Source organism: Prunus avium, chromosome 1, assembly GCF_965620075.1.
Source record: "Prunus avium chromosome 1, drPruAviu1.hap1.1, whole genome shotgun sequence".
Classification (NCBI taxonomy): domain Eukaryota; kingdom Viridiplantae; phylum Streptophyta; class Magnoliopsida; order Rosales; family Rosaceae; genus Prunus; species Prunus avium.
In genome coordinates, this window is record NC_142284.1 from 13,189,257 (window position 1) to 13,215,530 (window position 26,274).

The following is a 26,274-nucleotide window of genomic DNA, read 5'->3' on the forward strand; positions in this document are numbered from 1 at the left end:
TATGTATAATCACAAATGGTCCCTGCCGTTAGGTTCCGTCAAAAACTCCGTTAGTTTGCTGACGTGGCATATATACATATCACAAAACATCCCTAAGGTTTACACATCTATCACAAATGGTCCTTGCGAAATTTTTTAATTTTTTAATTTAAAATTCATAAAATTTTGGTTTTCTTTTTTATATTATTTAAAAATATATATTGTATTTTAAATACATATGACACTATATTTTTGAAGATGTGGGCTCCACATATATGCCACACCAACAAACTAATGAAGTTTTTTTAAAATAATTTAAAATTCATAAAATTTAAAAATGAAAAAACCATTTATATAAGGATTTTAACCTTAAGGACCATTTATAATCCCTAAACCCTTGGTTTTTTTCATTTTTAAATTTTATGAATTTAAATTATTTTTTAAAAACTCCATTAGTTTGTTGATGTGGCATCTATGTGGAGCCCACATCTAAAATAATATAGTTTCATGTGTATTTAAAATACAATATATATTTTTAAATAATTTAAAAAATAAAACCAAAATGTTATGAATTTTAAATTTAAAAAATTAAAAAAATTTGCAGGGACCATTTGTGATAGGTGTGTAAACCTCAGGGATGTTTTGTGATATATATATATATATGCCACATCAGCAAACTAACGGAGTTTTTGACGGAATCTAACGGCAGGGACCATTTGTGATCATACATACTAACCTTGAGGACCACTAATGACACAAAAAAACATTAAGGATGAAATCTGATAGTTTCGTAAACCTTAGGGACCTTTTGTGATAATAAGCCTAAAAGTATTTAAAAATTTGGTGATATCCAGTTGTGACTTTTAAAAAGTTTTTAAAAGTTTGGTGGCATTCAAAAAGTTAATGACTTTTAAAAAGCTTATTAAATTAATGAATTTTCCATACATCTCACGCTAATTATTAATAGCAGAAATCTTGACAATTTACTAGTGACTTTTATAAACTCTATAAAAGTATTTAAGAATTTGTTAACACTATGGATTGCATACACCCCTTTATTAAATTATACACAGAAAGATTGAAGAAATTGGGAAGTTTAATTTCTGCCAAAGAGCATGAATTTGTTTTCACTGTAATTTCTATCATTTATAAAATTTGATATACATAAATCCAAGCATTAAAATTATTAATTAACAAAAATTTAATCGATAAATATCTAATTTCAATCATTTAATAATTCTATGCAATTATTTTTTCCTTTTAAAATGATCGAAAGCCCTAAACTCTCAAAAACCCTTGTAAAAACCCAGGCGCGGTAAGAACCAAACGACTAGAAACAGAAATGGGCAAGAAGAAGAAAAGAGCCGAATCAGAAGCCGAAGCAGAGCAAGAGAACAAAATCGACATTGTTAATGGCGATTCTCATAAGAAAGACAAGAAGAAGAAGCACAAATTCGACAAAGCCGCGCTGATACCTACTGTGAGCGTAGCCGTCCCCGGTTCCATCATCCACAACGCTCAATCCCTCGAACTCGCCACCAGAGTATTTTCTCTCTCCGTTTTCTCACCATCCAAACAGATAATTGCTTTATGTTTCTCATTTCACTTCCTCTTCAGTTTTCTAATTATGATTTTTTGTTTATTAAAAAAAATCTCAGTTGGCTGGTCAGATTGCTCGTGCCATGACGATTTTCCGAATCGACGAGGTTTCATACTTACTCTTTCTTCTTCAGCATTAGTGGATTTGTTATATCAATTGATGTTTAAGTACGCAAATTTGATTGATATGTAGTTTATTATTCTGTAAACAGGTGGTGATATTTGACAACAAGAGTGAGTCTGGCTCACCACCAGAAGCTAATTCGGATGAGGATGAAAGTGGTGCTGCTTTTCTTGTACGAATCTTGAGGTACCTTGAGACACCTCAATATTTGAGAAAAGCGCTGTTTCCAAAACATATCAGCTTAAGATTTGTGGTGAGGTTCCCCAGTTGTTCATTTATGCTATGCGGTAAGCACATTGGTAATTGATTATCAAGTTTATTACATCTTGGCTTAAATTACTTTTCAGGGTATGTTGCCTCCACTTGATGCTCCGCACCATCTTCGCAAACATGAATGGGGTCCGTTTCGGGAAGGTAAAGTGTAATGGATGGAATTTAAGACTTGTTCTGCTATTGGAAATACTGAACCTACTGGAATACAAAAATTGTCTGACTATACTTGCTTATACTCAAGTCAAGATGACCATGTTCAAGACATTGAACAAGAACCAAAATGAGATGAGATGGTTCAGTTCAGACTTCCCATTGTAAATGAATTTCATCATTTAGTTTAGTTTCTTTGTTTGTGCTTTCTGTTTCGACCTATGGCCTTATTTTGTGAGAGCTTGCGGTAAATTTATAGGTGTCACACTAAAAGAAAGATCTCCTAACCCTGCGGGAACACTAGTTGATGTGGGTTTGAGTAAGGTACTCTCTCATATTCTAGGTTTACTGTTACAAGAGTTATTGTTTGATAGTTTCTTCTTTGCCTTTTCCTCCCGCCTTAGCCAGTAATTGATTTAGTGATGAAAAATGCAGAATGTCATCGTTGATCAAGTACTTGAACCTGGGACGAGAGTTACTGTGGCTATGGGAGCCAACCGGAATTTGGATGCTGGTAATGATTTTTCGTGAATTCATTTGTGGCCTTTCCTGATTCCTTTCTTTATCGTTAAGGGAGGTTTCGGCTTTTTTTTTTATATTTATTTATTTATAATTATACTATGATTCCAAATGGGTAAAGGCTTTTTTTCTATTGCATTCATCTAGATATATCACACCAGGTTGTCTCATCTTCCAAGCCTAGGGAAGAAGCAGGAACGTATTGGGGGTACAAAGTGCGCTATGCTTCCAATATTACTTCAGTAAGGAATGAATGCCCATACAAGGTATTCATGCGTTCACTCTATGACCCTTTCTCTCTCACAGCCCCTCTTGCCCTTACCAATACATGGTTTTTTGGTTAACCATTCAGATAGGGCCTTTCTTCATCAATTTCTTTTATTCAATCACAGGGTGGCTATGATCACTCAATTGGTACCTCAGAGCATGGTCAGATTATTAATTCCTCTGATCTCACTATACCTACCTTCAGGTACTCTTCTCTAAACGCGCTAACCATATATAAGATTGTTTTTCTAGATGTTGTGAGTATTGCTTTCTTTGGGTAGCTGGTCCTTAGCCACTTAAGGCAATTGTTGTGCTCCGTATCTTGTAATTGGATAGATGCCTACTGTGTTGCGTATTCATCAACTAGATGGCTTAGTTAGTGGTCAGGCTCTTGATGTACCTGGGATGGAATTTCAGCCTCCTTCAATCTGTTAACCTCTGTTTGGTGACAAATTCTTTTTGCGGAATATGTAGAAATTTGGTGAGATCTGACAGTCAAAATCCATTTAAAATGACTCAGGCCAATTGAACTATCTATATTTTGAGAAGTTATGAACTATGCACCCTGCCTCCCTCTGTTTTTTTTCTTTTCCTTTAAATTATTTGCTACGTGAGGAATAGTAGGTGAGTGCTATGCAGGCACATATCATTAAGCATAATATCGATACCCACCCACCCACCCCTTCTCCCTTCCATTACTTTTCTACAGGTACTTGAATTGTTCCTCAATAATTGTGGTTTCTTTAGTTTTCTTGTTAAGTAGTCGTCCTGGTGTCCTTCTCAGAGATTTGGGCTGAAGGAAACCTTTTCATCTCTATTACAATATTCTATGTCAAAAATTCTGTTAAGCAGAAACTGAAAAGGATAAATAAGAGAATTACTGTCAAGTATTTTTCCCGTTGAATGTTTTGATTTGTATGCTGATTGAATTCAGTTGTGTTTAAAGGATTATGGACCTATATTTTGAATTTTTTGCCAGCGAATTTGTAGCAATATATCAGATTTCCTCTTTTAAGTTTCTAGATATTTTACATCTTTTTACTATTTACTACTTTCAACTGTATTAAGAAATTTTTGGGCATTTGTTGGGTATGAAGCAAATGTGAAACTATATACATCGAGATGCTGTACTCATTACGCCGCTGATATTTTTTAATTAACTGAATGAATGATTTGGCAGGCATCTATTGATTGCTTTTGGTGGACTTGCTGGGTTGGAAGAGAGCATTGAAGAAGATAATAACTTAAAGGTAAGGTTCCTATGGCTTTGGTTTGATACTTTGAATTGCAAATGTCTGTGGTGTAGCCTGGTGTAAGTAGCTAGAAAATAATAACAGGCCTTATAGTTCTGCAGGAAATTTTTTTCAACTTTGAATTGTGAATGGCTGGGTTGGAGTCTGGTGCTACCAGCTAAAACCTTCATCAAGCCTTTCTTTTGTCTTTAGTTTTTCCCTTCTTCCTTCCATTTTCCTCATTACAAACTTCATTGAAATTCTTACAACTTTCCTTTTTCTTTTCTTGACATTCAATTAGTTCTTGATTTTGCTTGGGATGTAATTTGAGTCAATTTACTTTAATTTCTTGATGGGGTTAATGATGGTGATGATAGGATGAGAGTGAGGAGGAATATAGGAAAGTCTTCAGATTCGAAAGGGCAATTGTGGAAGAAACTTTTAAAAGCCATGCTTATTTGCATTATTAATTTGAGTTTTTAGTATAAAATGTCTTAAAGTAGCTATAAGGTGTAAAAACAAACAGCTCCATATGTCTGGATAACTCAAAAATGTGTTGGGTTTAAACTTATTTACCCAAAAAACATCCCCTTATTGGACTTCTGAACAGCTTTATGATCTTGGAAACACGTTTGCTTGATGAGGCACAACTTCTAGTAGTTTGTTTAACTGAAAGTAAGGATAGAGAAAGGAAATGGTACTGAATACTGTTTTTATTGGATCTTTTTTAAGGCAAAAAATGTGCGAGAGGTATTTGATTTGTATTTGAACACATGTCCACATCAGGGGAGTCGAACAATTCGAACAGAGGTATTTTTAGTATCTCTATGCTTTTCTATTCATGGATGAGAATTTCGTATTGAAACTTGTGTTATGGCTTAATTTGCATCTTCATGAACAGGAAGCCATTTTCATTTCACTTCAGTATTTCCAAGAACCAATCAACAGGGCATTGCTGAGAGTTTAGCATTAAAGCTTACTATTTGGAGGACATTGAGAATTTCCACAATTGGGGTCAAGATAGGGAATCTGATTCTTGATTTGGCTGCTAACATTTTGAAAGACGGAATTAGTTACTTAGCGGCAGATAGAGTATCCTCTTCTTTTTCGTGTATTTAATTTTTTTCCCAACTAGTTCACAAGCTCAACTTTAAGCTGCTTGTTTCAGTGTACAATAGTCTAGTCTGAGCTGCAATGTTGGGAATGACTTTACAATCCCTTTTTTTTTGGAAGGAAAGTTTGTTCAAATTGATGTTGTAATCCATGTCAATATTGCAGAGCATAGATGGTGAGCTTCTGAGCATGGTCTTATATTGTTTTCTTGTTGAAAACGTGTAAAATACACAATAATTTTCAGAGTTGAAATTGTGGCATGATTGTCTTAAAATTTGTTCAACACTTCATTCATGAACCTAGTCTGAAAAAGAACACAGAACTTTCAGGCAATTATAGAAAAGTTTGTTCGAAAAATGTTGAGGGCACACCATTTGTTCTAAAATCAATATTCATTATGATGTTCTAGTGTGCGCGTCCGTTACTCAAAGAAAAAAATTTGTTTTATGTATATTTTTGAGTGGTTTTAGTTACAATAACGAGTGTATAAACTGAAAAGAAAATGCTCAACTAGTATGTTTTTCATGTCATTATATTCATGCCACGTTAGCTTTTACAAGCCTTGTTTAAGCGAGGATCTAAATTCTTTAGAATTTCAAACAAAAAAGTTATTTTTGATCTTATAGTTTACCACTTTTACCACTAAGGTCCTTTTAATTCCAATTTGATCAATTTTGTCATTGTAATTTGAATTCTAAGCAATTTAAGGACAATCCCCCAATTTTTGTCAAATTATTCTAATATGGATGGGCACTTCGGTCTAATCTTACGACCCCTACCTAGCCACCCAGAGGCACCCATCAGCCCCTTCCCGACCACTTGACAACCATCCTTCCTCCCCCTCCCGACCCAAACTCCTCCTCCTAACTCAACCCGCTTCCCACCTTATAGTCACTCCCCACCTTACAGCCACGACCCAACCCCCCCTCCCCAACCATCTTATCCCTTCCCTTCTCCTCCCCTCTCGACTCAACATTATGCTCCCTCCCTCCACATTCACCTTTTCCTCTCTCTCTCTCTCTCTCTCTCTCTCTCTCTTATATATATATATATATATAGAGAGAGAGAGAGAGAGAGAGAGAGCTTCCATTGAGGGATCCCTCAAATAAGTTATTTGAGGGACACCCCTTTTAGGCCCCACTCCGGATTGTATTTCACTAATCTAAACCGTCTATTTTGTAGATGCTCATTCAAAGATCATCTGTACAAAAAATCACCTAAATCCGATATCATTTGACTACTCAATTGTGTTATTGAAATTTGAGTACTTTCTTGATGCACCGTTATTCGTTGATTTTGTAGGACACAATTGGATATCGAAACGGTTTCCGATTTGTCTAATTTTTTGTAAGGATGATCTATGAATAAAGACCTAAAAAATAGATGGTTTGGATCATTGAGAAAAAAAATTTAGGGTACCCTAAAGGGCGTCCCTCAAATAAAATTATTTGAGGGATCCCTCAATAGAAGGGGACTGTATATATATAATCAAAAGCATAAGAAAAGCTATAGTAGGAGGGCTGCTGGAGTGGCTGTGGGGGTGGTTGGGGAGGAGCTGCAAGATTGGACTAAAATGCCCCTCCATATCAGAGTAATTTGACATAAATTGGAGATGGGTTAATTACTCAAATGGTCCCCAAACTTGTACGCAATTTACATTTTAGGGCCTGAATTAAATTTTTCGTTCAAATGGTCCATCAACTCTATATTAATTACTCAAATGGTCCCACCGTTACATTCTGTCAATATTTCCGTTGAATATGAGGGCAAATTGGTCATTATTTACCCTAAAATTTGGTTAAATCTAACAGAAAATTAGACGGTGGGACCATTTGAGTAATTAATATAGAGTTGATGGACCATTTGAACGAAAAATTTAATTCAGGCCCCAAAATGTAAATCACGTACAAGTTTGGGGACCATTTGAGTAATTTACCCAATTGGATATTATCTTTGAATTGCTTGGAATTCAAACTATAGGGACAAAATTGATCAAATCGAAATACAGGGACCTTAATGGTAAAAGTGGTGAACTACATGGACCAAAAATGACTTTTTATAAATAAAAAAAATCAAAGTTTAAAATAATGAGAATAGTAACCACAATTAACTTAAATATTCGAGACATTTGGTGCTTTCTACAAAATTTCACTCATGTCACTATTCACTATATGTTTCTTGAAGCTAATATGATAGTTGATACATTAGTCAAAAAAGAACATTCCTCCTCAAATACTTGTAAATGGTTCAATAATTTTCTCTTGGATGTTTATCATATATTTACTTTTGGGATCCCGAGCTTTTGCATTTAGATAGTGTGCATTTACTTGCATTTCATTACATTTTAAACCATTCTAATAATCTAATGATCTACAATATGACACGTCAAACTCCTAATACGCCTCTTAACACTGTTAAGTCCAAACAAAATAAAACAATTTTAAAAAAATTTCTCAGTGAAACCCTCCTAAACCACTCATGTCATGGCCGACCCTATAACCCACCCCACCGTCTGCAACCCCCACCTACCCACTGACAACTCCCTCCCTTCTCACCAGCCAACTTCCCCTCCTTTCATTCCCCTACATTCTCTCTTCACCAGGTGGGATAGAGGGATTTCAAGGATGGTTCTTAGGATTCCTAAAAATTCCTATAAAAATTAAAGGTGGAAGGAAGAAAATTTAGGTTTTATAATTGACAAGAGATTATAGGGTTTGATCCTAAATTTTGATTTCCAAGAGATTGATTGTTTATTGATGGGTTTCTATGTGGGTGTTGGGGTTGGCTCACTAGCAAGGATGAAGGGGATGCTGCACAGTTTGTTGCCTCCATCCTTTTCCAATATATGATATGCTTCTCTTCGAAAAAATCAATTGAGCTTGAAGTTGGGCAAAAGAGATAGAGGACACAAGAGGGAAAAGAGAGAAAGACGGGGAGAGAGAGGAGTGGTTGGCTGTTGGTGAAGGACAGGGTTACCGCAGGAGTTGTGAGGTGGGTTGGACCATAGGTGGTTGCTGGGGTTCAGTGGCTGTTTTTATTATTTTATATTATTTGTTTTTAATTTTTAATGTTATTTAGACTTAACGGCTTTTTTAGAGAAGACTTAACGGTGTTAAATTGAGGTTTGATGTGTCACATCTTAAGTCATTAGGTTATTGTAACGATCAAGATTTAGTAAAATGTGGATAAATACACACTACCTAAATGCTGAGGCTCGAAATCCTTACTTTTGATAAGTACGTCTTAAAAAAAAACCACAGGTAAATTATTTGTTTTTGTGTAAACTTTCCATTTTACCACACACATGTTAAGAAACTAGTTTATTATGAAATTAATATGTAAACTTTCTGTTTTACCGCACGCACTAAGAAGCTTACTTATTTTTAAATAAATATGTAAACTTACCCTTATGAAATCAAATTTTTTATTATATAAAAGTGATATTGAAAGAGAATGAATCAAATGTTTTAAAGGAAAATAGAAAAAAGAAATTCTGAAGCAAGGGGCATAATCGGTGTAGAAATGGACGGTCTCTGTTTGACATCCTCCCAGGGGCAATTCAGTCATTCACAAAGCAAATAGAGGCGTGTTTGGAAACACCAAACACCACAATATCTAAAAGAGGACCTTCCGTAACTCGGTCCTATATTTTTCTCTCATTTATATATAATAACCCAAGAGAGAAAATAGAGACAAAACCCGAACGCCGAAGACAACCCAAGTAACCAACCTCTTTGTTTTGGCAAAGGGATTTATAGACAGAGCGATAAACAGAGCGAGAGATAGAGAGAGAGGAGAGAGAGAGAGTGTGTGTTATTTGTAAAGCACATCACAGATTAAAATTTCTCCTAATAATTCATTTCAAAAAAAGACCGTTTAAAGAGATCCCTTGGGTTGTTCACTCCCGCCAAGGTCCATGGCTCAGCTTGAGTGCCTCGACCACATCCACAAGACCAAGACTCTGATCTGTGCCCTCAACCTCGTCTCCCGCAACCTCCCTCTCCCTCCCGACCTCTTCGACGTCGTTTCGTCCATCTATGACAGCGCCCAAGACGCCAATCTCGAACATGACAAGGGTTTGGTATGGTTTCTTCTAACTCCCTTTCTTTTCTCTGCGTTTTGGGTTTTGGTTTTGGGGTTTTCAGGGTGTTTTCGAGGTTTTGGGTCGGTTTTGGTTCTTGGGTTCTTGTCAATTTAGCTTCTTTGTTTGGTTTTGTGTGTGGAATTGGTGGTTTGGGCTCTTTTTAATTTTGGGATTTCAGTGAAGCTTGAAAATATGGAATTCTGTAGGAAAAAGTTTCTACCTTTATGCGTTAACCAATTGAATTTATTCACTGGAGGGGGTTGCTGCTGGTGTTTTATTGTCCTTTATTGTGTTGCTTCATTGCTTCAAGAAGTTTGACCTTGATGTATGTGATGCTGCAGGATGATCCTGATAGTTCCGCGGGAGAAGATTTGTTAGCTGACCTTGAAGATGCACTTTTGAATCAACGTCAAAATTGCATGTCAGGTGCAGGATTAATAGAATCGAGAGAAAAACGTTATCAAAGCCACATTCAGCATAGATTAACCGAACTTGAAGGTGACTGGTTTTATGAGAACTATACACTGAGTGTTTCACATTCTTTTGCTCATTATGCCATTCGTGTTAAACCTTATGAATAATTTTTATTCAGCATCTGATGACATTTGAATTTTTGGTAAAGCAGCGAGATAATTTAATCAATAGGCTCCTAATTGTTGTTGTGGAATAATATTCTATTAGCTAATCAGGCGGTAGGCAGTGGGATGCAGTTGGGTTTGTTACTATGTTCAAAACATAAGAAGGAAAAAAGAAGAGAAGAAAAAGCTAATTGTTTTTGAGTGTCTTTGTACTCTTAACCCATGTTTTAGAGTAGATGTGGAAGTTAAAGATCGGCTAGGCCTCAACTCCTGTGGTGAAGGGGGGTGATACCAGGTTAGGGTAGGTCTTATGTCTGAATTTTTTTCCTTGCAAAAGAATGAAGAGTAATCATGTCTTAACCTGCATTGCATTTAATTCAAAGACCACATCATTTTTGCATTTGGGTCATGTCTTAACCTGCGATGTACTTAATTTAAGGACCACCCAGAAAGTATCACTTCAACCTTTGAGTGGTTATCTAAACTTCTTTTAGAGTCCCATAAGTGTTTTTATGCAGTAAAATTTGATATTATGGTCTAGAGGGGTGAGCCATTACTTACTAATGATTTTGAATCAGAATTACCTTCAAGTAGAGGAGAGGACCTGCAGACAAAGTGCTTGCTTGAACTCTATGGGCTAAAGGTAAACTTGATGTACTGAAGTTGTTTTGAATATTCCATGTCAAATGCTAATATATATGAAGCTCATACTTCATGGTGTCAAAGTGATAATCTCGATCTTAAAATGACTTTTTCTTTGTTTTCTGAACTGGAAAGATTGATTTTGAGAAGCAGAATAAATTGTTCCTTCTTTCTAGAAACAAGATAAATTGCATTCTGTTTCTGAGAATTGTTTCAGAAAGACACTTTTCCATTTTTCGTCTGAAGAACGGAAAGATGTGCCTTAAGTAATGAGTCAAAAACTTTTGTGCAGTTTTTAGCGTTTTCCTAAAATATACAGCAAAAAGAGTCATTATTGTGATTGTTATTGAGAGCATTATCCTTTATTTTTTGGGTACCGATGGATGACATGCGTATGTCCTTGTTGGCAAGGACTTCTTTTCTAGCAGCTCTCAGAATTGCAAAAGAAGGTCCGTTGTGATGTGAGTTCAGAATACTCGCTCCGTATGAACTGTGCATATCCTGACAAAACATTGTTTGACTGGGGAATGATGCGATTGCGCCGTCCACTGTATGGTGTTGGAGATGCTTTTGCGATGGAGGCTGATGATCAATTCAGGAAGAAACGAGATGCTGAGGTCATATACTAATACATGCATTACTTGTTTGAAACTGTCATACCTAGAAGGGTAATAATAAAAATCTGGGTTTCTATTGCAGATTATATAGTTTTTACATCATGGAATGAGGTGGCACTATTTGATTGAATTTTTCTTTTTTGTAGCCTTTCTTTCATTTTCTCTGGTCAGTTCTGAATAAACATGATAAAATAGGTACACTTAGAGTATTTGGTCAACCCTTGGCCCTAGAGATGCCTAGATAAATCCATTGAATGGTTGAAGGTGTTCATAATAGGTAAATGTGAGTTTCTAGACAGTACAGGTTATAAATCTGGAGACATATCAGAATTTTTTTTATGTTTTCTTAAAAAAGATTATATGATCCACAGTGAGGATCATCTAAGTGAATACGTGCTAAGTGTGTGTGTGTGTGTGTGCGCATCCTGAAAGCTGCTGATATAGTAGCATACCTTTGATGCAGCGGCTCTCAAGATTAGAAGAGGAGGAGAAGAACAATATCGAGACTAGAAAAAGGAGATTTTTCACAGAAGTACGTAATGCTGTTCGTGAATACCAATTGCAAATTCAGGCTTCTGTGAAACGTCAAAAACATAGGAATGATAATGTCCTGGTACGTATTTTTGTCTTTTCCTTTTTTTTTTCCCCCTTTTTTTATAAAAATTATCCTCTAATGTCTGTTTAAATGAATGGGATGTTGTACTGAAACTTCTGGTGAAACCTAGTGAAATATATAGGTTAAAAAAATATTTAGCATTAATTGCATTAGAATTTCAAAAACAGGTATTACATGAAAAAGCAGAAAAATTCATTAAGATGCTTATACATAATTCTGGGAGAGACCTAGGATCACCCACACCTCACCCATAACTTTGATCTCCTACTCAACGTGAGCCACAAAATCCATGCTTATCATTTGACTAAAATCCGGTGACTGATATTTAAATCTCAATAAAGTATTTTTCTCTTTTAAATAAATGTTAGCTGTTGGATTTTAAACTAATATTTCATGAGCATAGATTTTCATGCTCTGAGGGGTCGAGATCATGACTGTACACCCACATATTATATGCATAGATCTACATAAGGAGATTTATAAAGAGGGATCCCTTTTCTTAAGAAGCAAAAGGGATCACATTTGTGCCCAAGTCCATCAAAACTGCAATCTTTAAAAATTATCTTTAATTCCAGAAGACAGGATTTATTGTTATTCTTAGGGGGCTAAACTACCAAATCAATAAGGTTACAACAAAAATAGGGTGTATTATACTACATCTTAATGGCGAAGGAGTCCTTTATCATTATCTTATTTTAACAGAATTGGCACGCAAAGCAAAGACAACGAGCCACACGGGCTGAGAAATTGAGGTTCCAAGCCTTAAAGGCTGATGATCAGGAAGCATACATGAGAATGGTAAAGGAGAGCAAGAATGAAAGATTAACAATTCTTCTTGAAGAAACAAATAAACTTCTCGTTAATTTGGGAGCTGCTGTTCAACGCCAGAAAGATATTAAACATTCAGAGGGCATTGAAGCCCTGAAAGACTCAGAAGGTGATTTGACTGAGTTGGAAGAAGATGTGGACATCATTGATTCTGACTGTAATGATGACAGTAGCGACTTGCTTAAAGGTCAGCGGCAATATAACTCAGTCGTCCATTCTATTCAGGAACAGGTAACACCGTAAAAGATGATTTGACAATTTCTGCATTATGTTGATTCTTTCTTCACTCCATTCTTTATATCGCACTGTTGTACAGTTTGACCTTTTTGATTGATTCATTGATTTAACTACTTCCCATATCGCACCTGGACAGCTTAAAACTGGGCTGCTTTCCATAAAATTAGACCTCAAATCACTGATGGGGAAGTTCTCTTTATGAAATTTATGAATTCAACAATGCTCGTGCAAATCAAATGAGCACAATGATTCATGTTACTTGTTCTGTAAGGGGGCATATGCCTTTTTCTTTCTTAAGGGGATTGAGCCTCCTTTGGCATTTCCCTTCTGACAGTTCCCTTGGCCTTTGAACATGCTTCGTTATTAGTTTCCTGGCTATTATACTTACAATTTATTTTAGGTGGGCAGGCATATACTTATGAATTAATTCCAGTATAAGGGGGGTGGTCCATTTGCCTGATTTTCAGTGTGATATACTTGAACCACAGTTATACATGGAAATTTTCTTAAAACTTTTTAAAAGCTTGTTAGTGACAGTGTTACAAGTGCTGAGTGCTTTAGAGCAGAGGATTTACTAAATTTAAAATTCAACAGGTAACCGAGCAACCCTCAATGCTTCAAGGTGGAGAGTTAAGGCCCTACCAGATAGAGGGTCTACAATGGATGCTCTCCTTGTTCAATAACAATTTGAATGGTATTTTGGCTGATGAAATGGGATTGGGTAAAACGATACAAACTATATCTTTGATTGCATATCTCATTGAAAATAAGGGTGTCACTGGGCCCCACTTGATAGTGGCTCCGAAGGCTGTACTGCCAAATTGGGTTACTGAGTTTGCAACATGGGCTCCTAGGTATGTGTAAAGTGCCTTTAAGCAATGATCGCTCTCTCTCTCTCTCTCTCTCTCTCTCTCTCTCTCTCTCTCTCTCTCTCTATATATATATATATATATATATATATATATATATATATATATGGGGGCGGATCCGTGGCACCACAAATTTAACACAAGTTTTGACACAATTTTATAGCCTTTAGATGCAAGCACTTTCAAGGGCTGAGATTAAATGTGATTCTTTTTCTTTAAATAATTATTTGTTGAAATTAATTTTAATTAACTTACTATAATATTTTATCTCTCTTCATTTATATTTTCCCGACTTCCTAAAAGCATTAACATTTTCTCTCACGTCATCTTCTTCTTCATGCCTTTACTTCTGTTTTTTCTTCTTCTTCCAATTCTTCTTTCTGCCTTTGACAGTTTCTATCATTACCAGCACTAAACAAGTAGCTCTTCTCCCTCCCATATTTCACATGTTAGCCATTAATTTTTTCCCCCTAAGATTTCAATTAATATAATAAATAAATGGTATGATCTAATTCTCTGAGTATGAAATTTTTTTTCTTCTGATCCTGTCTTTTTATTTGTTTGGGGTTTGGTTCAACTACTGTCTTCTCTATCTTGCAGCAAAATTTGGAGAGGTTTATCTTGCAGTCTTGTATGTTGGTTCTTTAGTTAATTTCTTGAGCTTTGAGTCTCTAAATCCTTGGATTACTTTCTATTTGAATTTCTTTTTCCTCTTACATTTGTGGATTTCTTAATGTCTTTTACCATGAGAAGTTCAAGTTCATTCTCAAACAGTTTAGCATCTAACTGCAGCAAAAAGTATCCATAGCTTCTTAGCACAATTAACAATTAAGATTTTAAAATAATCTCCAGAATATTTAGCGAAAATTGCATGAAGTGTTGGAGTGGAAAAATCTGGAATAGATCCTTGCGTGTCTGGAGATCAACTCAGAACTTTGTTTCCAGATAAAGGAAAAAAAATTAAATCAGAAAAAAGTTCAAACTCAAAACATGAGAATAAATGAGATTGGAGGAGATGGAGAGATTTTAGCCTACATTTATGTTACCTTGAAAAGTGGTGAGTTTAATATTTTATTTTATTTGTTATGTTATCAAAATAAAATAAATAAATAATAAAATCACATTTAATCTTAGCCCTTGAAAGTGCTTGCATCTAAAGGCTATAAAATTGTGTCAAAACTTGTGTCAAATTTGTGGTGCCACGGATCTGCCCCCTATATATATATATACAGTTATTCTCTCATCTGGATGTCCACACGTTATTTTCGTGCGGATGCCATTGTAAACAGTGAGGAAATCAGAGAGGGGTAGTAGAAAACACATGGCGTCCGCACTATAATATTGTCCAGATGTTCGCATAGGAGAATTTCTGTATATGTGTATATATGCATGTGTATATATTATATACATATTAGATTGCATGAAGAATTTTGCCGGATCATTTTATGTATTTTTCCTCTTGACCAGTATTACTGCTGTTCTTTATGATGGACGCCAAGAAGAAAGAAAGGCAATGAAGGAGGAATTATCAGGGGAAGGAAAATTTAATGTGTTGATCACACATTATGACCTTATCATGAGGGATAAACAATTTTTGAAGAAAATTAGCTGGTGCTACCTGATCGTTGATGAAGGGCATAGGTTGAAGAATTCTGAGTGTGCACTAGCAATAACACTTGCAGGGTATGTTGATTCATGCTATAGAGGCCTATTATCTTTTGGTGCTTTATTATGAAGTCTATGGTTGTTCTTTCGAATTTGTAATTTTTTTTTACTGAATTCAATAGGACTTATTATTATCTGTTTCTTTGGATGGGCAGAAAACTGCAGTTAGCTATTCACCTTGGTGAACAAATTTAAACAAAAAATGACAAGAAAAACTTTTTTTTTCTTTTACAATTCTTCTTAACTTTGGTAGAATGCTGCTCTGTATTAATACATTTGTGGCTAAGGTTGAAGTAAAAAATTTGATTATTTAGTGTACTTCTGAAGAAACAGAGAAAGGAATGAGTTTTTTCTTGCAGATCGCATAACAACATAAAATGTATCTGATGGCAGCCGAGCAGTCCTTAACCTATCTTAATCAGTGATTATCCTTCGTTGTGCTGTCATATGATTTTAATGTAAAAATGTAATAGTACCAATGTGATTGTCCTCTGAGGGTCCTGGGCTAGTTTAAAGTCCCTAGACTCCCAGCATTCATGAAATGTAAAGATTTAGACTGTCTACTATGCAAGGGTCTATGTGAGGCTAACTTGTGTAAAATATGTCGGAGCCTTGGCCCCAAAAAGGAATGCTAGAATTTTCAGTTAGGACTTTTTGCTGTTCGGAGGTAAAAGTAAATGTTGGTCATATATTTGAACAAGTCTTGATTTACTGATTATAAAGGTCCATGGAGTTGCCATGTTATGTTTTCTATATTTCAAGTTTGTATATAGGGTTGGTCGGTCGGTCACAAGTTCATTGCCCTGTGATCTTGGGTCTGTGGTTGAATTTGGTCAGGGAGATGAGTATTAACTGGGTAGGTCCAAGGGACGCTTTTCTTTTCTTAGTGAAACACATAAACTGTTAAGGGTAAGAAGGCCAAAGTTATGCGGAGCTGCATGATCATGGCTGTGTTATGGGTGGTATGGATGGAGAGAAACAAAAGGATTTTGAAGATTATGCCGGAGCAGGTTTCGAGGAGCTTTGGGACAGAATTCGTTTATGGTCTGTGTTATGCGCGTCTGTATCCTCTAAGTTCTGGGGAGACCCTTTTTTTTTAAAATTTGGCTAGATTGGAAGTCTACCTATTAGTTTTGTGTGTGGGGAAGCTCTGGCTCACTTGAGCCTTTGGTTTCTCTTTTTCTTTGGTTCTGTATCTGTTTGCTTGGTGTGATCTTCTTGACCACATGCTCTTGTTCTTTATGTCATTCTGTTTTCTCAAGTAATATAATCGGCTCTTAGTCCAAAAAATAAAAATTGTTTGTACTTTCATAAAGATCAAATCCAAGTTATTTCCTTCTCTGCAACATTATCAAACGGTATAATTTTGGGGTCAATGTCCGCTTGTTTCTTTTTTCTTTCAAGACTTAAAATTTCTTTATTGAATTTTTACTTGTTCACAGATATGATATGCGACGCAGACTTCTGTTGACTGGTACCCCAATACAGAATAGTTTGCAGGAGTTGTGGTCGCTGCTTAATTTCCTTCTCCCTCACATTTTTAATTCAGTTCAGAATTTTGAGGATTGGTTTAATGCACCTTTTGCGGATCGGGGTAGTATTTCTCTTACTGATGAAGAACAGTTATTGATCATTCGCCGTCTGCATCAAGTGGGTCTTGCTCCTAGTTTCTGTTGATCTTCGTTTTTGTTGACTTTTAATTTAAATATGTTTATGTTTTAGGTTATAAGGCCATTCATATTGAGGAGGAAAAAAGATGAGGTGGAGAAATTCCTTCCTGGAAAATCTCAAGTCATACTGAAATGTGACATGTCAGCGTGGCAGAAAGTATATTATCAACAAGTTACAGATGTGGGCAGAGTTGGGCTAGATAATGGTTTGTAGCCTCCATCCCCTGATCTGCATATCTGATATCTCCCCCATCCCTAATCTTACACGAAATTAAGTTGAAAATAAGATTAAAAATTAAAGCTAGTTGCAAATGTGAACAGTTAACATTCTTAAAAGCTGATTAAACATTGCCATCATTATTGATTCAGTCAGACTTTACTGATGAGATCTTGTTTTTAGGTTCTGGGAAATCAAAGAGCTTGCAGAACCTAACAATGCAGCTCAGGAAGTGTTGTAACCACCCATACCTTTTTGTTGTGGGAGATTATAACATGTGGCGAAAGGAGGAGATCATCAGAGCATCAGGAAAATTTGAACTACTTGATCGTCTACTTCCAAAACTCCACAGAGCTGGGCACAGAGTCCTTCTTTTCTCACAAATGACTCGTCTCATGGACATTCTTGAAGTTTATCTGCAACTTCACGACTTTAAGTATCTTCGACTGGATGGTTCAACTAAAACTGAGGAAAGAGGGACACTGCTAAAGAAATTCAATGCTGAAAACTCTCCTTACTTCATGTTTCTCTTGAGTACTCGTGCTGGAGGTCTTGGTTTGAACTTACAATCAGCAGATACGGTAGTAATTTTTGACAGTGATTGGAATCCTCAGATGGACCAACAGGCAGAGGATCGGGCCCATCGAATAGGTCAAAAGAAAGAAGTTAGGGTGTTTGTGTTGGTTAGTGTTGGATCAATTGAAGAAGTAATTTTAGAGCGTGCTAAACAGAAGATGGGCATAGATGCCAAGGTCATCCAGGCTGGACTATTTAATACAACTTCCACAGGTTTGTTGTACTTGAATTCATACACAAGAATCTGTTATGATGTCATTCCTTCTAGTAGGTCTGCTTCAGCACAACAGCACACTCATTTATTTAGGGTAGCGTTTTTTAAGGGCAGTGATTTTAACAATCCCATTGCCCATGTGCACTCCTCCCTTTGTTTTTGTGCTTTCATTCTCCTTTGATGTTTCCATTACCAAAGCATGAAATAAGAGGGAGGAGTGCAAATGGATAAAACAGGAGTATTAAGAATCGCTACCCTATTTTTAAAGTGGGTAGCATTACTTTGCCTGCACATGCTCTGCATATATGCATTATGTTCATATAACTGTGGTTTCATTATACACGTGCATACCATTCCAAGGTCAATAATAGAAGCAAATTAGAAGTGCTACACTAAGTCTCATCTGTTATATGTCTAGAGCTTTCTGTTGACAACGCATAAGGCACAGGACCAAAACTGTTTTTTCCCACTCACAGTAAGGTAGCACGGGTCTGCCACAGAGATTGAGTCGGATTCTTGCATGGTTAAGATGAGCACGTTATCTTTATTTTACAGTCCACTAAGGTTGTATTCTGACAAAAGACGTATCTTGTGTTTGCAGCTCAGGACAGGAGAGATATGCTGGAGGAAATCATGCGCAAGGGTACAAGCTCACTTGGGACAGACGTGCCAAGCGAGCGAGAAATCAACCGCCTTGCTGCCAGATCAGATGAGGAGTTCTGGCTGTTTGAGAAAATGGACGAGGAGAGAAGGCGAAAGGAGAACTACAGATGTCGCCTTATGGAAGACCATGAGGTTCCTGAGTGGGCATATTCAGCACGTGAAAAGCAAACTGCTACCAAAGGCTTTGATAGCAGTAGCATCACAGGAAAGCGGAGAAGAAAGGAGGTACAGTCTTACGATGATGGTCTTAGTGATTTACAGTGGATGAAAGCCGTAGAAAATGGAGCAGACTTATCGAAGCTCTCAGGTAAAGGAAAGAGAAGACATCATCTTCCATCTGATACCAGTGTATTAGTTAGTGATAAAGCTGGGGCAGAGGAAAAGATCACAAAATTGAATGAAAATCTGCCCCCGGTGAACGAGGGAGCTAGTGAAGATACCTATGGTTTGACCCCAGCCTCAAAAAGACACAAGTCTGAAGGACCAAAAATAGAGAAACATGAAAGTCGCGCAGCTGGAGGAAGTGGTTTTAATGGGCCTCTATTGACATTCAAGATACACAGAAAGAAGAGATCAAGCTATGGTAACCCAAGTTCGTCCTCCGATGCTAGAGGGCAAAGTTCCAATGGAAGGGGAAATGGATGGGCTTCATGAAACTGGCTCAGCAAACCCCCAAGATGGAATATTTACAAGAGCATTATTATAGCTGCTGATTTTGTACATGGGTTTGAGGAATGACCAGCTTTCAGCTAATTAGTTTACGTCATAGCGCAGCAAACATTTCATGACCTTGTAGACTGATCTGGTCATGGTGATGCTGACTTAACCTCCGTACATTCTGGTTCTTGTATAAAGTCTAGCAGTTATGAGCAGCAACGTGAACTTATATGAGTTCACAATTATCAAAAGCACCTTCCATTCTCATTGTCAGGCTCAATAGGCACTGTGGTTGGATAATGAATCTAAGATGTCTGCACCCCATGTATCAAAGAATAATTGTGGTAGCGAAATGTATAAATTGATTATCTTTTGGTTTACCTTTAATTAGAGAGTTTTAACGATAAGATTGCATTTGTCTCGTAGAAAATATATAACAGAGTTTTTTGCTCGGAAAAATTTATTAGTTTGTTTTGCTTTTTTAAGTATTGATTGGGATTTCGTGAAATTGTGTGCGTAAGGAAATAACTATGCGCAGTCAATTTCAATGACACTACCAGTTTTTTAAAATGTTGCTTAAATCTACAGTTCCTTTCATCACGATGATGGAAAAAAAGAAAACTCCTAGGAGTCTCTATGTATTTAGTTTTTTTTTTCTCTTTTTTTTATTTTTTTATTTTATGAAGTCAATTATATTGACAAAAACTACAGAACCTGCAATATACATGTGGTACGGCATTCACGAGTGTAATATATATATATATATATGAGTGCTACTATTTCCAACTCCAATCCTATTTTCTCACCCACCTTATCTTCGCATCCACTATGTACATTTGAAAAAACACAATCTTTTCTTTACACCCACCATTATTCCTAAAATACCCTATAATTACTAATTATTTAAGTCCTACAAATTCCCGAATGAACAACTTGAATTTTACTACACCATCAAAAACACCAACAAATGAAACTATCTGATCATCAACGTCAGATAAATTTGCCTCAAAATAATCCTCCATTGAAGGCCTTTTACCCTTGAAACTGGAAAATTCATAGTCGAAACTGGATTTGCATTTTTTGCACAAAAACAACAAAAACAAACCAACCATCTTCATCAAGTTGTACAACGATTAAAACCCACAATCTAAATCAACCACAAGAACACTGTGCAAACTGAAGTTCCACTTCAAAGTTCAAAAACATGCAAGCACATACAGAGATGGAGAGAGAGAGAGAGGGAACACCTTGAGAAGCAGGAGGAGACTGGGAGAAAGCTCGGAGATGGAGAGAGTGAGGACGAGAGCGTGGAGAGGGAGGAGGGGCATTTGTCCTTATGAGTCATTTTACAAAGGGATAAATTTATCTTTAAAATTTTGAAAATAAGGTGGGTGGGAAAATAGGACAGGTGGGTGGAAATAGCAGCACTCATATATATATATGAACTCTTAACATCTACATCTTATACGTCATTCTTAAACAATTTAATAAAAATTCGACCCAAAAAAAAAAAAAATTAATAAATTTGCGGACTCAAATTTGAGTTTGTAGGGTAGGGGAATAAACTATTGAGTCTAATGCATGAATAGATGTATTTACGTCATTCTTAAACAATTTAATAAATTTGCGGACTCAAATTTTGAGTTTGTACAGTAGGGGAATAAACTATTGAGTCTAATGCATGAATAGATGTATTTTGAAAGAAGGAAATTTGGGTTTAGCCCCTTTTACATTGGAGATGGCCTAATACAAGCGTTCCTAGCATTTAGTCATCCAAAAAACAATAATTCAGTTCAAAATCACCAAATAAGCATATAATTACAAAATTTGCATAATTCAGAAATGATCAACTGCCGCATCTATTTTAAGAATAGAGAGATGAAGATTACCACACCGATAAGGTTCCAAACAAGCAAACACAAAAAGAAGAAAAACTGACTAAAAACATGACAATAAAAGATCCAATTAAACCCAATTCTACTAACACCTGTCAGTGTCATCACACTGTTCCAAAAAACAGGTGTGCCCAACTGGTGCATAATAAGATTCAACAGAATGGTCATCCTAAAACCTCCAAATATGCCTTACAGTCATTGATGTTAAAGAGGGTAATAACTCTGTGGAACCTTAACTAGAAAAGGAAAAGACAACTAAGCATAAGAGGAACTCTATTCTTCTTGGCCAACTTCAAGGTTCTTCAGTTTTGATTCCAATTCATCTTCATTGCCTTCACCTTTTTCAGATTCTTTGTCATCATCACCGTCATCATCTTCTCCTTCAGGATCATTCTCATCCAAAGACCCAAGCATATCAGGAGATTTCTTGAATGCATCCTTCACCTCATCTATGCCCTCATCAGAGATAAAATTTCCATTGATGTTCAGCAACTTAAAACCAGGCTTCTGAACCAGAGCTTGCGCCAACACCCGAGCCCCAGCTCTTCTGATTAAGTTGGTGTTCATATCAACTTCCTTCAACTGAGGAAGACCCTCTAACACTTTGCTGATCTGAATAGTACCCTCATCCTTAAGTTCATTCTCACCCAAATTCAGCTTGGTGAGAAGTGTCTTTGCTGCTATACAAGCTGCAATAGCAGGAACGGATTTAGCTTTTATCTCATTTCCAGCAATGTCAAAGACTTCAAGTGAAGGAGCTGATTCCTTGAGAGCATTAGCAATTGCAACTGCACCCTCATCTTCTAAGTTCAGGTAGCTAAGGTAAACCTCCTTCAAACTTTCATGCTTGGAGAGAGCTTTGCTCAATGCAACTCCACCTTCTACCCCAAACATGTTGTCTCGCAAATCCAGCTTCTTTAGATGGGTACAAGTCTCAAGTGCTTCAGATAAGGCAATTCCTCCCTCAGAGCCTACCCTAGTGGAGGAGCAACGGAAATCCTCCAATAGGGGAGAACGCTTCACAACCTCAGAAATAGCAATTGCCCCTTCATCTCCCGTCATATTATTATGAAAATGGAGGACTCTAAGCTTCTCTGTGGAAGGAATCAACTCACAAACCGCTCGAGCAGCTTCTTCTGAAATGCCATCATTGATCAAATAGAGTTCCTCCAAGCAACTTTGTGATTTAAGGAGTGCCCCAAAAGCCCTAACACCTTTCTCACCCAAGGCATTGTTAGAGAGATCCAGGGACTCCAACGCACTACCTTCCAAGGCAGCTGCAAAGATATTCATGACTTCAAGAGCTTCTGCCTCTGGTCTCCCTGCTATAAAATCTGATAGGTCAACTTCTTTCAACTGATTCTTAAGGGAAACCAATATGGGCTCAACAACATGGGCTGCTCCTAGGCCAAAGCTTCTATTGCTGAAACATATTTTGGTGTAAGTATTCCCTGGCTCCGTCAACGGCTTCAAAAGTTTCTCAGCTTCCACGGCCTCAATAAAGGCCCGTACACCTTTAGATATATCAAACAGAGTTTGAGTGGGTGTAGTGTCAGATGTCACTTTGCTGTCCTCCTTGCTTCTAGGTTTTTTTTTAAGAACTTCCATCAGGAGCTTACTACATTCCCGGGCATAAAGCTGCACTGCAGAACTTCCATCTCCATCTGGTTCCTTTTCATAGTTCTGGTCTGCAGTGGCAAAAGCCACATCCTCAATTCGTTTTGCATTTTGCTCAGCCTCTTCCCTACTGAGCAAGGCATACTTCTCAGTGAAAAGGGATTTAGTGCTAAGATTGTTTATCATCCGGTCCACAAGCACTTGCCTTGTATTTTGGCTTGGAGGCCATAGTTTAATTGAAAAAGGCCGGTGTTCCGAATTCAGAGTTGAATCCATTGCAGCAAAACCTACAAATTCAGGCTTCACATATGTTAAAAACAGTAATAAATACTTTAATAAAGAGATAAGCAGCCCACTTATAACATAACATACATATAAAGTTTCAAATGTTAAATGACAAACACGGTAAATTTTCAAGACGAATGTTTCAGGAAACAGAAGAGAAGTAGGGTTATAACCCTCAAAACACTGCGAAAGAAATCTTGGAATCTAGAGAAAAACAGTGATGCATTAAATTTCTCTTCCTCTTCAAGGGCGGAGAAAATATGTATGCAAACAAAAGTAAAAGAGTAAAACCTTCCTAAACTGTTATCATGCAAGTTACTGCAGTTTTCAGCATTTTTTTTCATTTACTAAGCAATTTTTGCCATATATATATATATATATATAGATTCCCAATATTTTTTATTCCCCTTTATTCAGCATTGCCAATCAAGTTCTTCACTTTACCCTCTTTCTAGCAATCAATGGGAGGGTTGAGAAAATTTTAAATTTTCATTTGGCAAAAGGTATCGTCAATAAAATGAGAGTGAAGCACTGATTTTTAGGCTTCTTAAAATATTGTAAAATCTTGGATATATTCTCATACAACTAAAGAATCACTACATGAAATTTTCCCACCCTTGGTTTTTGTTTAACTTTTTCCCTACAACACTCTGGTCCAATCCACAGATTTCAGGGTAACTAAAAAACAAAAAACAAAAACAATAAGACACACTCACAGCAGATAATCCCTCTCAAAAAACCAAAAAGATAACACAACTGTGTTGCTCAACCATCTAATTCTTCATTATCAGAGCCACATTTTACAGCCCCAATTGCAAACGGTCACGTTCGGTGTCTCTCTTCTCATCTCCAACTTACACTCATACATAATGGACCAAAAAGTTAGATTTGTATTCTTGGATTTATTATAATCTCTTTGAAACCTCATTATCCAAAACTAAGCACGAAACTACAGATAATGTCAGTCTGAGAAAATTTCTATGCTATAAGACTATAGTGTGCAAAGAAAGCATAAAATTGTAAATAACCAACGTTAAAGAAAAAAAACTCTGTTCTTTTACATAGCCTATATGGGATCTTAGATAATATAGATTCATACATATCAAAGTACCCGCAAACTGAAAAGGGCACCCAGGCACCCTGTTTACCATCGAACCACCACAAAGATTCAAACTTTCTCAAGAAAAATGATCTTGAACTAATCAGAACTTTAACAACTCAAAATGAACTATAAACCCAAACGAATCTAAACCCACCAAGTAAAACAACAAGGAACCAATATTAAGAAGCAATTCAAGAAAATGAAATGGGCTTTAGTAGCTTCAAAATCTTATAAAAGAAAAATGATACCCTAAAACTGGAAAAAGAAGAAAGATGAAGCAAAAGTTAAAGACGAAGAGATGGGTACCTTTCTTTTTCTCTCCCTGCTTTTGGGTGGGTTTGAGAGATATTGTACTTTGGGTTTATCTGAGATTCAAATGGAACACTGAAATTGAAGGAATATAATGTGTTCTCAATTTCAAAGAGTGGGAAATGAGTGTGGAGGGAAAAATGAAAACCAAGGGAACAAAGTGGGTATTAGGTTTTCTTGGATTTATATTTGGGGAACTCGAATCATTGATGCATCAATTATCATGTGCGTTTCCGGCCGCCACTTTTGATGTTTGGAAAGCCAAATAACATTGTGACAGATGCGGATAGGGTATTGCTCCCATTAGGCCTCATCATTTGGCCCGCGGGCTCATGGGCCTACGGGGGCCCGCCTGGCCCATTGAAAAAAAGCCCGGCCCGGCCCGTTATGGGCTTTGAGAGGGCCCGGCCCGTTTGGGTTTGGGCCGGGCTTGGGCTTGGGTGTTTGAAGCCCGGCCCGGCCCATAGGCCCGGCCTGATTAAGTCCTTGGAAGCCCGGCTCGGCCCACCCACAAAAGCCCGGCCCGTTAGGCCCGCATACATATATAATTATGTATAAATAAGGGTTTAGGATTAGGATTACATCACTTGAATGACAAATCCCCCTCTTTAATTTTTTTGTGTGTGTTACTTGTTATAAAAATTGTGTTTGTTTCCATTGAATTCTACTCATTCCTAGTTTATAATTGGATTATTAGCACATTAATTTGTGTCATTTATTAATACAACAATTATATATATAAAATAAGACAAACAATATATCATATCACAAAACATAATCATACCACCAAATATAATCATACCTTTCTTTAACACATCACCAAACATTTGCATATTTATTCATACCATCCTTATAAATTTTTTTTAATTTTTTTTTTTACACTTATTATTTTTTAGGCCCATTTCGGCCCGGCCCGGCCCGATGGGCTTTTTCAAGCCCGGCTCATGAGATGGGCTTGGGCTTTGAATTTTCTAAAAAAGCCCTGCCCGATATTTTCTCTCTCCTCTTTAAAGCCCGGCCCGGCCCGGCCCATTGACGAGCCCTAGCTCCCATAAATAATTAACGAACAGTTTTTTACAATTCTTTTTATTTTAAAGAAGCAAACAGTGAGTGCTACTCTGTTTCTTTCTTCCCTTTTTTCTTCTTGCTTTTTAAAGAAAAAAATATACATCTTTGGAAAAATATGTATAAAATGAGTGTAAGTGGATAAAATTGGAGTGGGGAAATCACCACTCTAAATTATTTACTAAAAATATATTAAATATATTAAAATTTGAAATATTTTTGAATTGTCGATCATTTAGTATTGTTCCCTGGGTGACAAAGAGAGAGCGCTGGTGAGCTTCTTATCATTTCAAAGGTAAAAATAAATATAGTAAGGGTGTGGACCAAAGAATGTGGAATATTTTTCAGGCTAAAATGTAGCAATGGTCCCTCAAATAAGACCCAACTTTACTTTTCATTCCTCATGTCGCAAAATTGTTATGGTCATCCTTCAATTCCACCTCGTGTTGCATTATTGGTCTTTTCGTCAACAAAGTTAAATTTTCTGTTAAAATTAAAGGCAAATTGAGAAATCCTATATAAAATATTTATTAGATAAATAAACTCATTAAAAAATCAACCCAGTCTCTCCATTTGAGCATGTGGGGAAGGAGGGTTTGATGATTGGGGAAG

The 26,274-nt window shown here is 36.6% G+C and overlaps 3 protein-coding genes across 3 annotated transcripts; 2 read left to right on the forward strand and 1 right to left on the reverse strand.

The window, feature by feature from the left end:
- The first annotated feature begins 1,259 nt into the window (after nt 1–1,259).
- LOC110770322 (methyltransferase C9orf114 protein) lies at nt 1,260–5,260 on the forward strand. The gene is made up of 11 exons (XM_021974440.2): nt 1,260–1,522; nt 1,638–1,685; nt 1,791–1,955; nt 2,050–2,116; nt 2,385–2,449; nt 2,561–2,639; nt 2,792–2,910; nt 3,037–3,116; nt 4,092–4,161; nt 4,876–4,953; nt 5,045–5,260. Exons 1-11 carry the CDS (start codon nt 1,322–1,324, stop codon nt 5,108–5,110), a joined length of 1,038 nt encoding a protein of 345 aa, XP_021830132.1. The 5' UTR covers nt 1,260–1,321; the 3' UTR covers nt 5,111–5,260.
- Nucleotides 5,261–8,934: 3,674 nt separating this feature from the next.
- Nucleotides 8,935–19,803, forward strand: CHR23 (homeotic protein regulator). Its single transcript, XM_021974451.2, has 12 exons — nt 8,935–9,337; nt 9,682–9,838; nt 10,497–10,561; nt 10,989–11,177; nt 11,641–11,790; nt 12,496–12,852; nt 13,453–13,712; nt 15,195–15,410; nt 16,835–17,042; nt 17,115–17,268; nt 17,463–18,068; nt 18,671–19,803. The coding sequence occupies exons 1-12, from the start codon at nt 9,173–9,175 to the stop codon at nt 19,384–19,386; spliced, it is 3,243 nt and encodes a 1,080-aa protein (XP_021830143.1). The 5' UTR covers nt 8,935–9,172; the 3' UTR covers nt 19,387–19,803.
- A 1,418-nt stretch (nt 19,804–21,221) lies between these two features.
- Nucleotides 21,222–24,844, reverse strand: RANGAP2 (RAN GTPase activating protein 2). Its single transcript, XM_021974452.2, has 2 exons — nt 24,595–24,844; nt 21,222–23,188 (listed from the first exon to the last, which is right to left on the reverse strand). Exon 2 carries the CDS (start codon nt 23,175–23,177, stop codon nt 21,558–21,560), a length of 1,620 nt encoding a protein of 539 aa, XP_021830144.2. The 5' UTR covers nt 23,178–23,188; nt 24,595–24,844; the 3' UTR covers nt 21,222–21,557.
- Nucleotides 24,845–26,274: the final 1,430 nt, after the last annotated feature.

Bases quoted from the DNA above. Each gene is read 5' to 3' on its own strand.
- LOC110770322 (XM_021974440.2), top strand. From the start codon at position 1,322: ATGGGCAAGAAGAAGAAAAGAGCCGAATCAGAAGCCGAAGCAGAGCAA. The intron at 4,162-4,875 runs GTAAGGTTCCTA...ATCTTTTTTAAG, and splicing joins AAGAAGATAATAACTTAAAG to GCAAAAAATGTGCGAGAGGT. The intron at 4,954-5,044 runs GTATTTTTAGTA...CTTCATGAACAG, and splicing joins GTCGAACAATTCGAACAGAG to GAAGCCATTTTCATTTCACT.
- CHR23 (XM_021974451.2), top strand. From the start codon at position 9,173: ATGGCTCAGCTTGAGTGCCTCGACCACATCCACAAGACCAAGACTCTG. The intron at 11,178-11,640 runs GTCATATACTAA...CCTTTGATGCAG, and splicing joins GGAAGAAACGAGATGCTGAG to CGGCTCTCAAGATTAGAAGA. The intron at 17,269-17,462 runs GTTTGTAGCCTC...TCTTGTTTTTAG, and splicing joins CAGAGTTGGGCTAGATAATG to GTTCTGGGAAATCAAAGAGC.
- RANGAP2 (XM_021974452.2), bottom strand. From the start codon at position 23,177: ATGGATTCAACTCTGAATTCGGAACACCGGCCTTTTTCAATTAAACTA.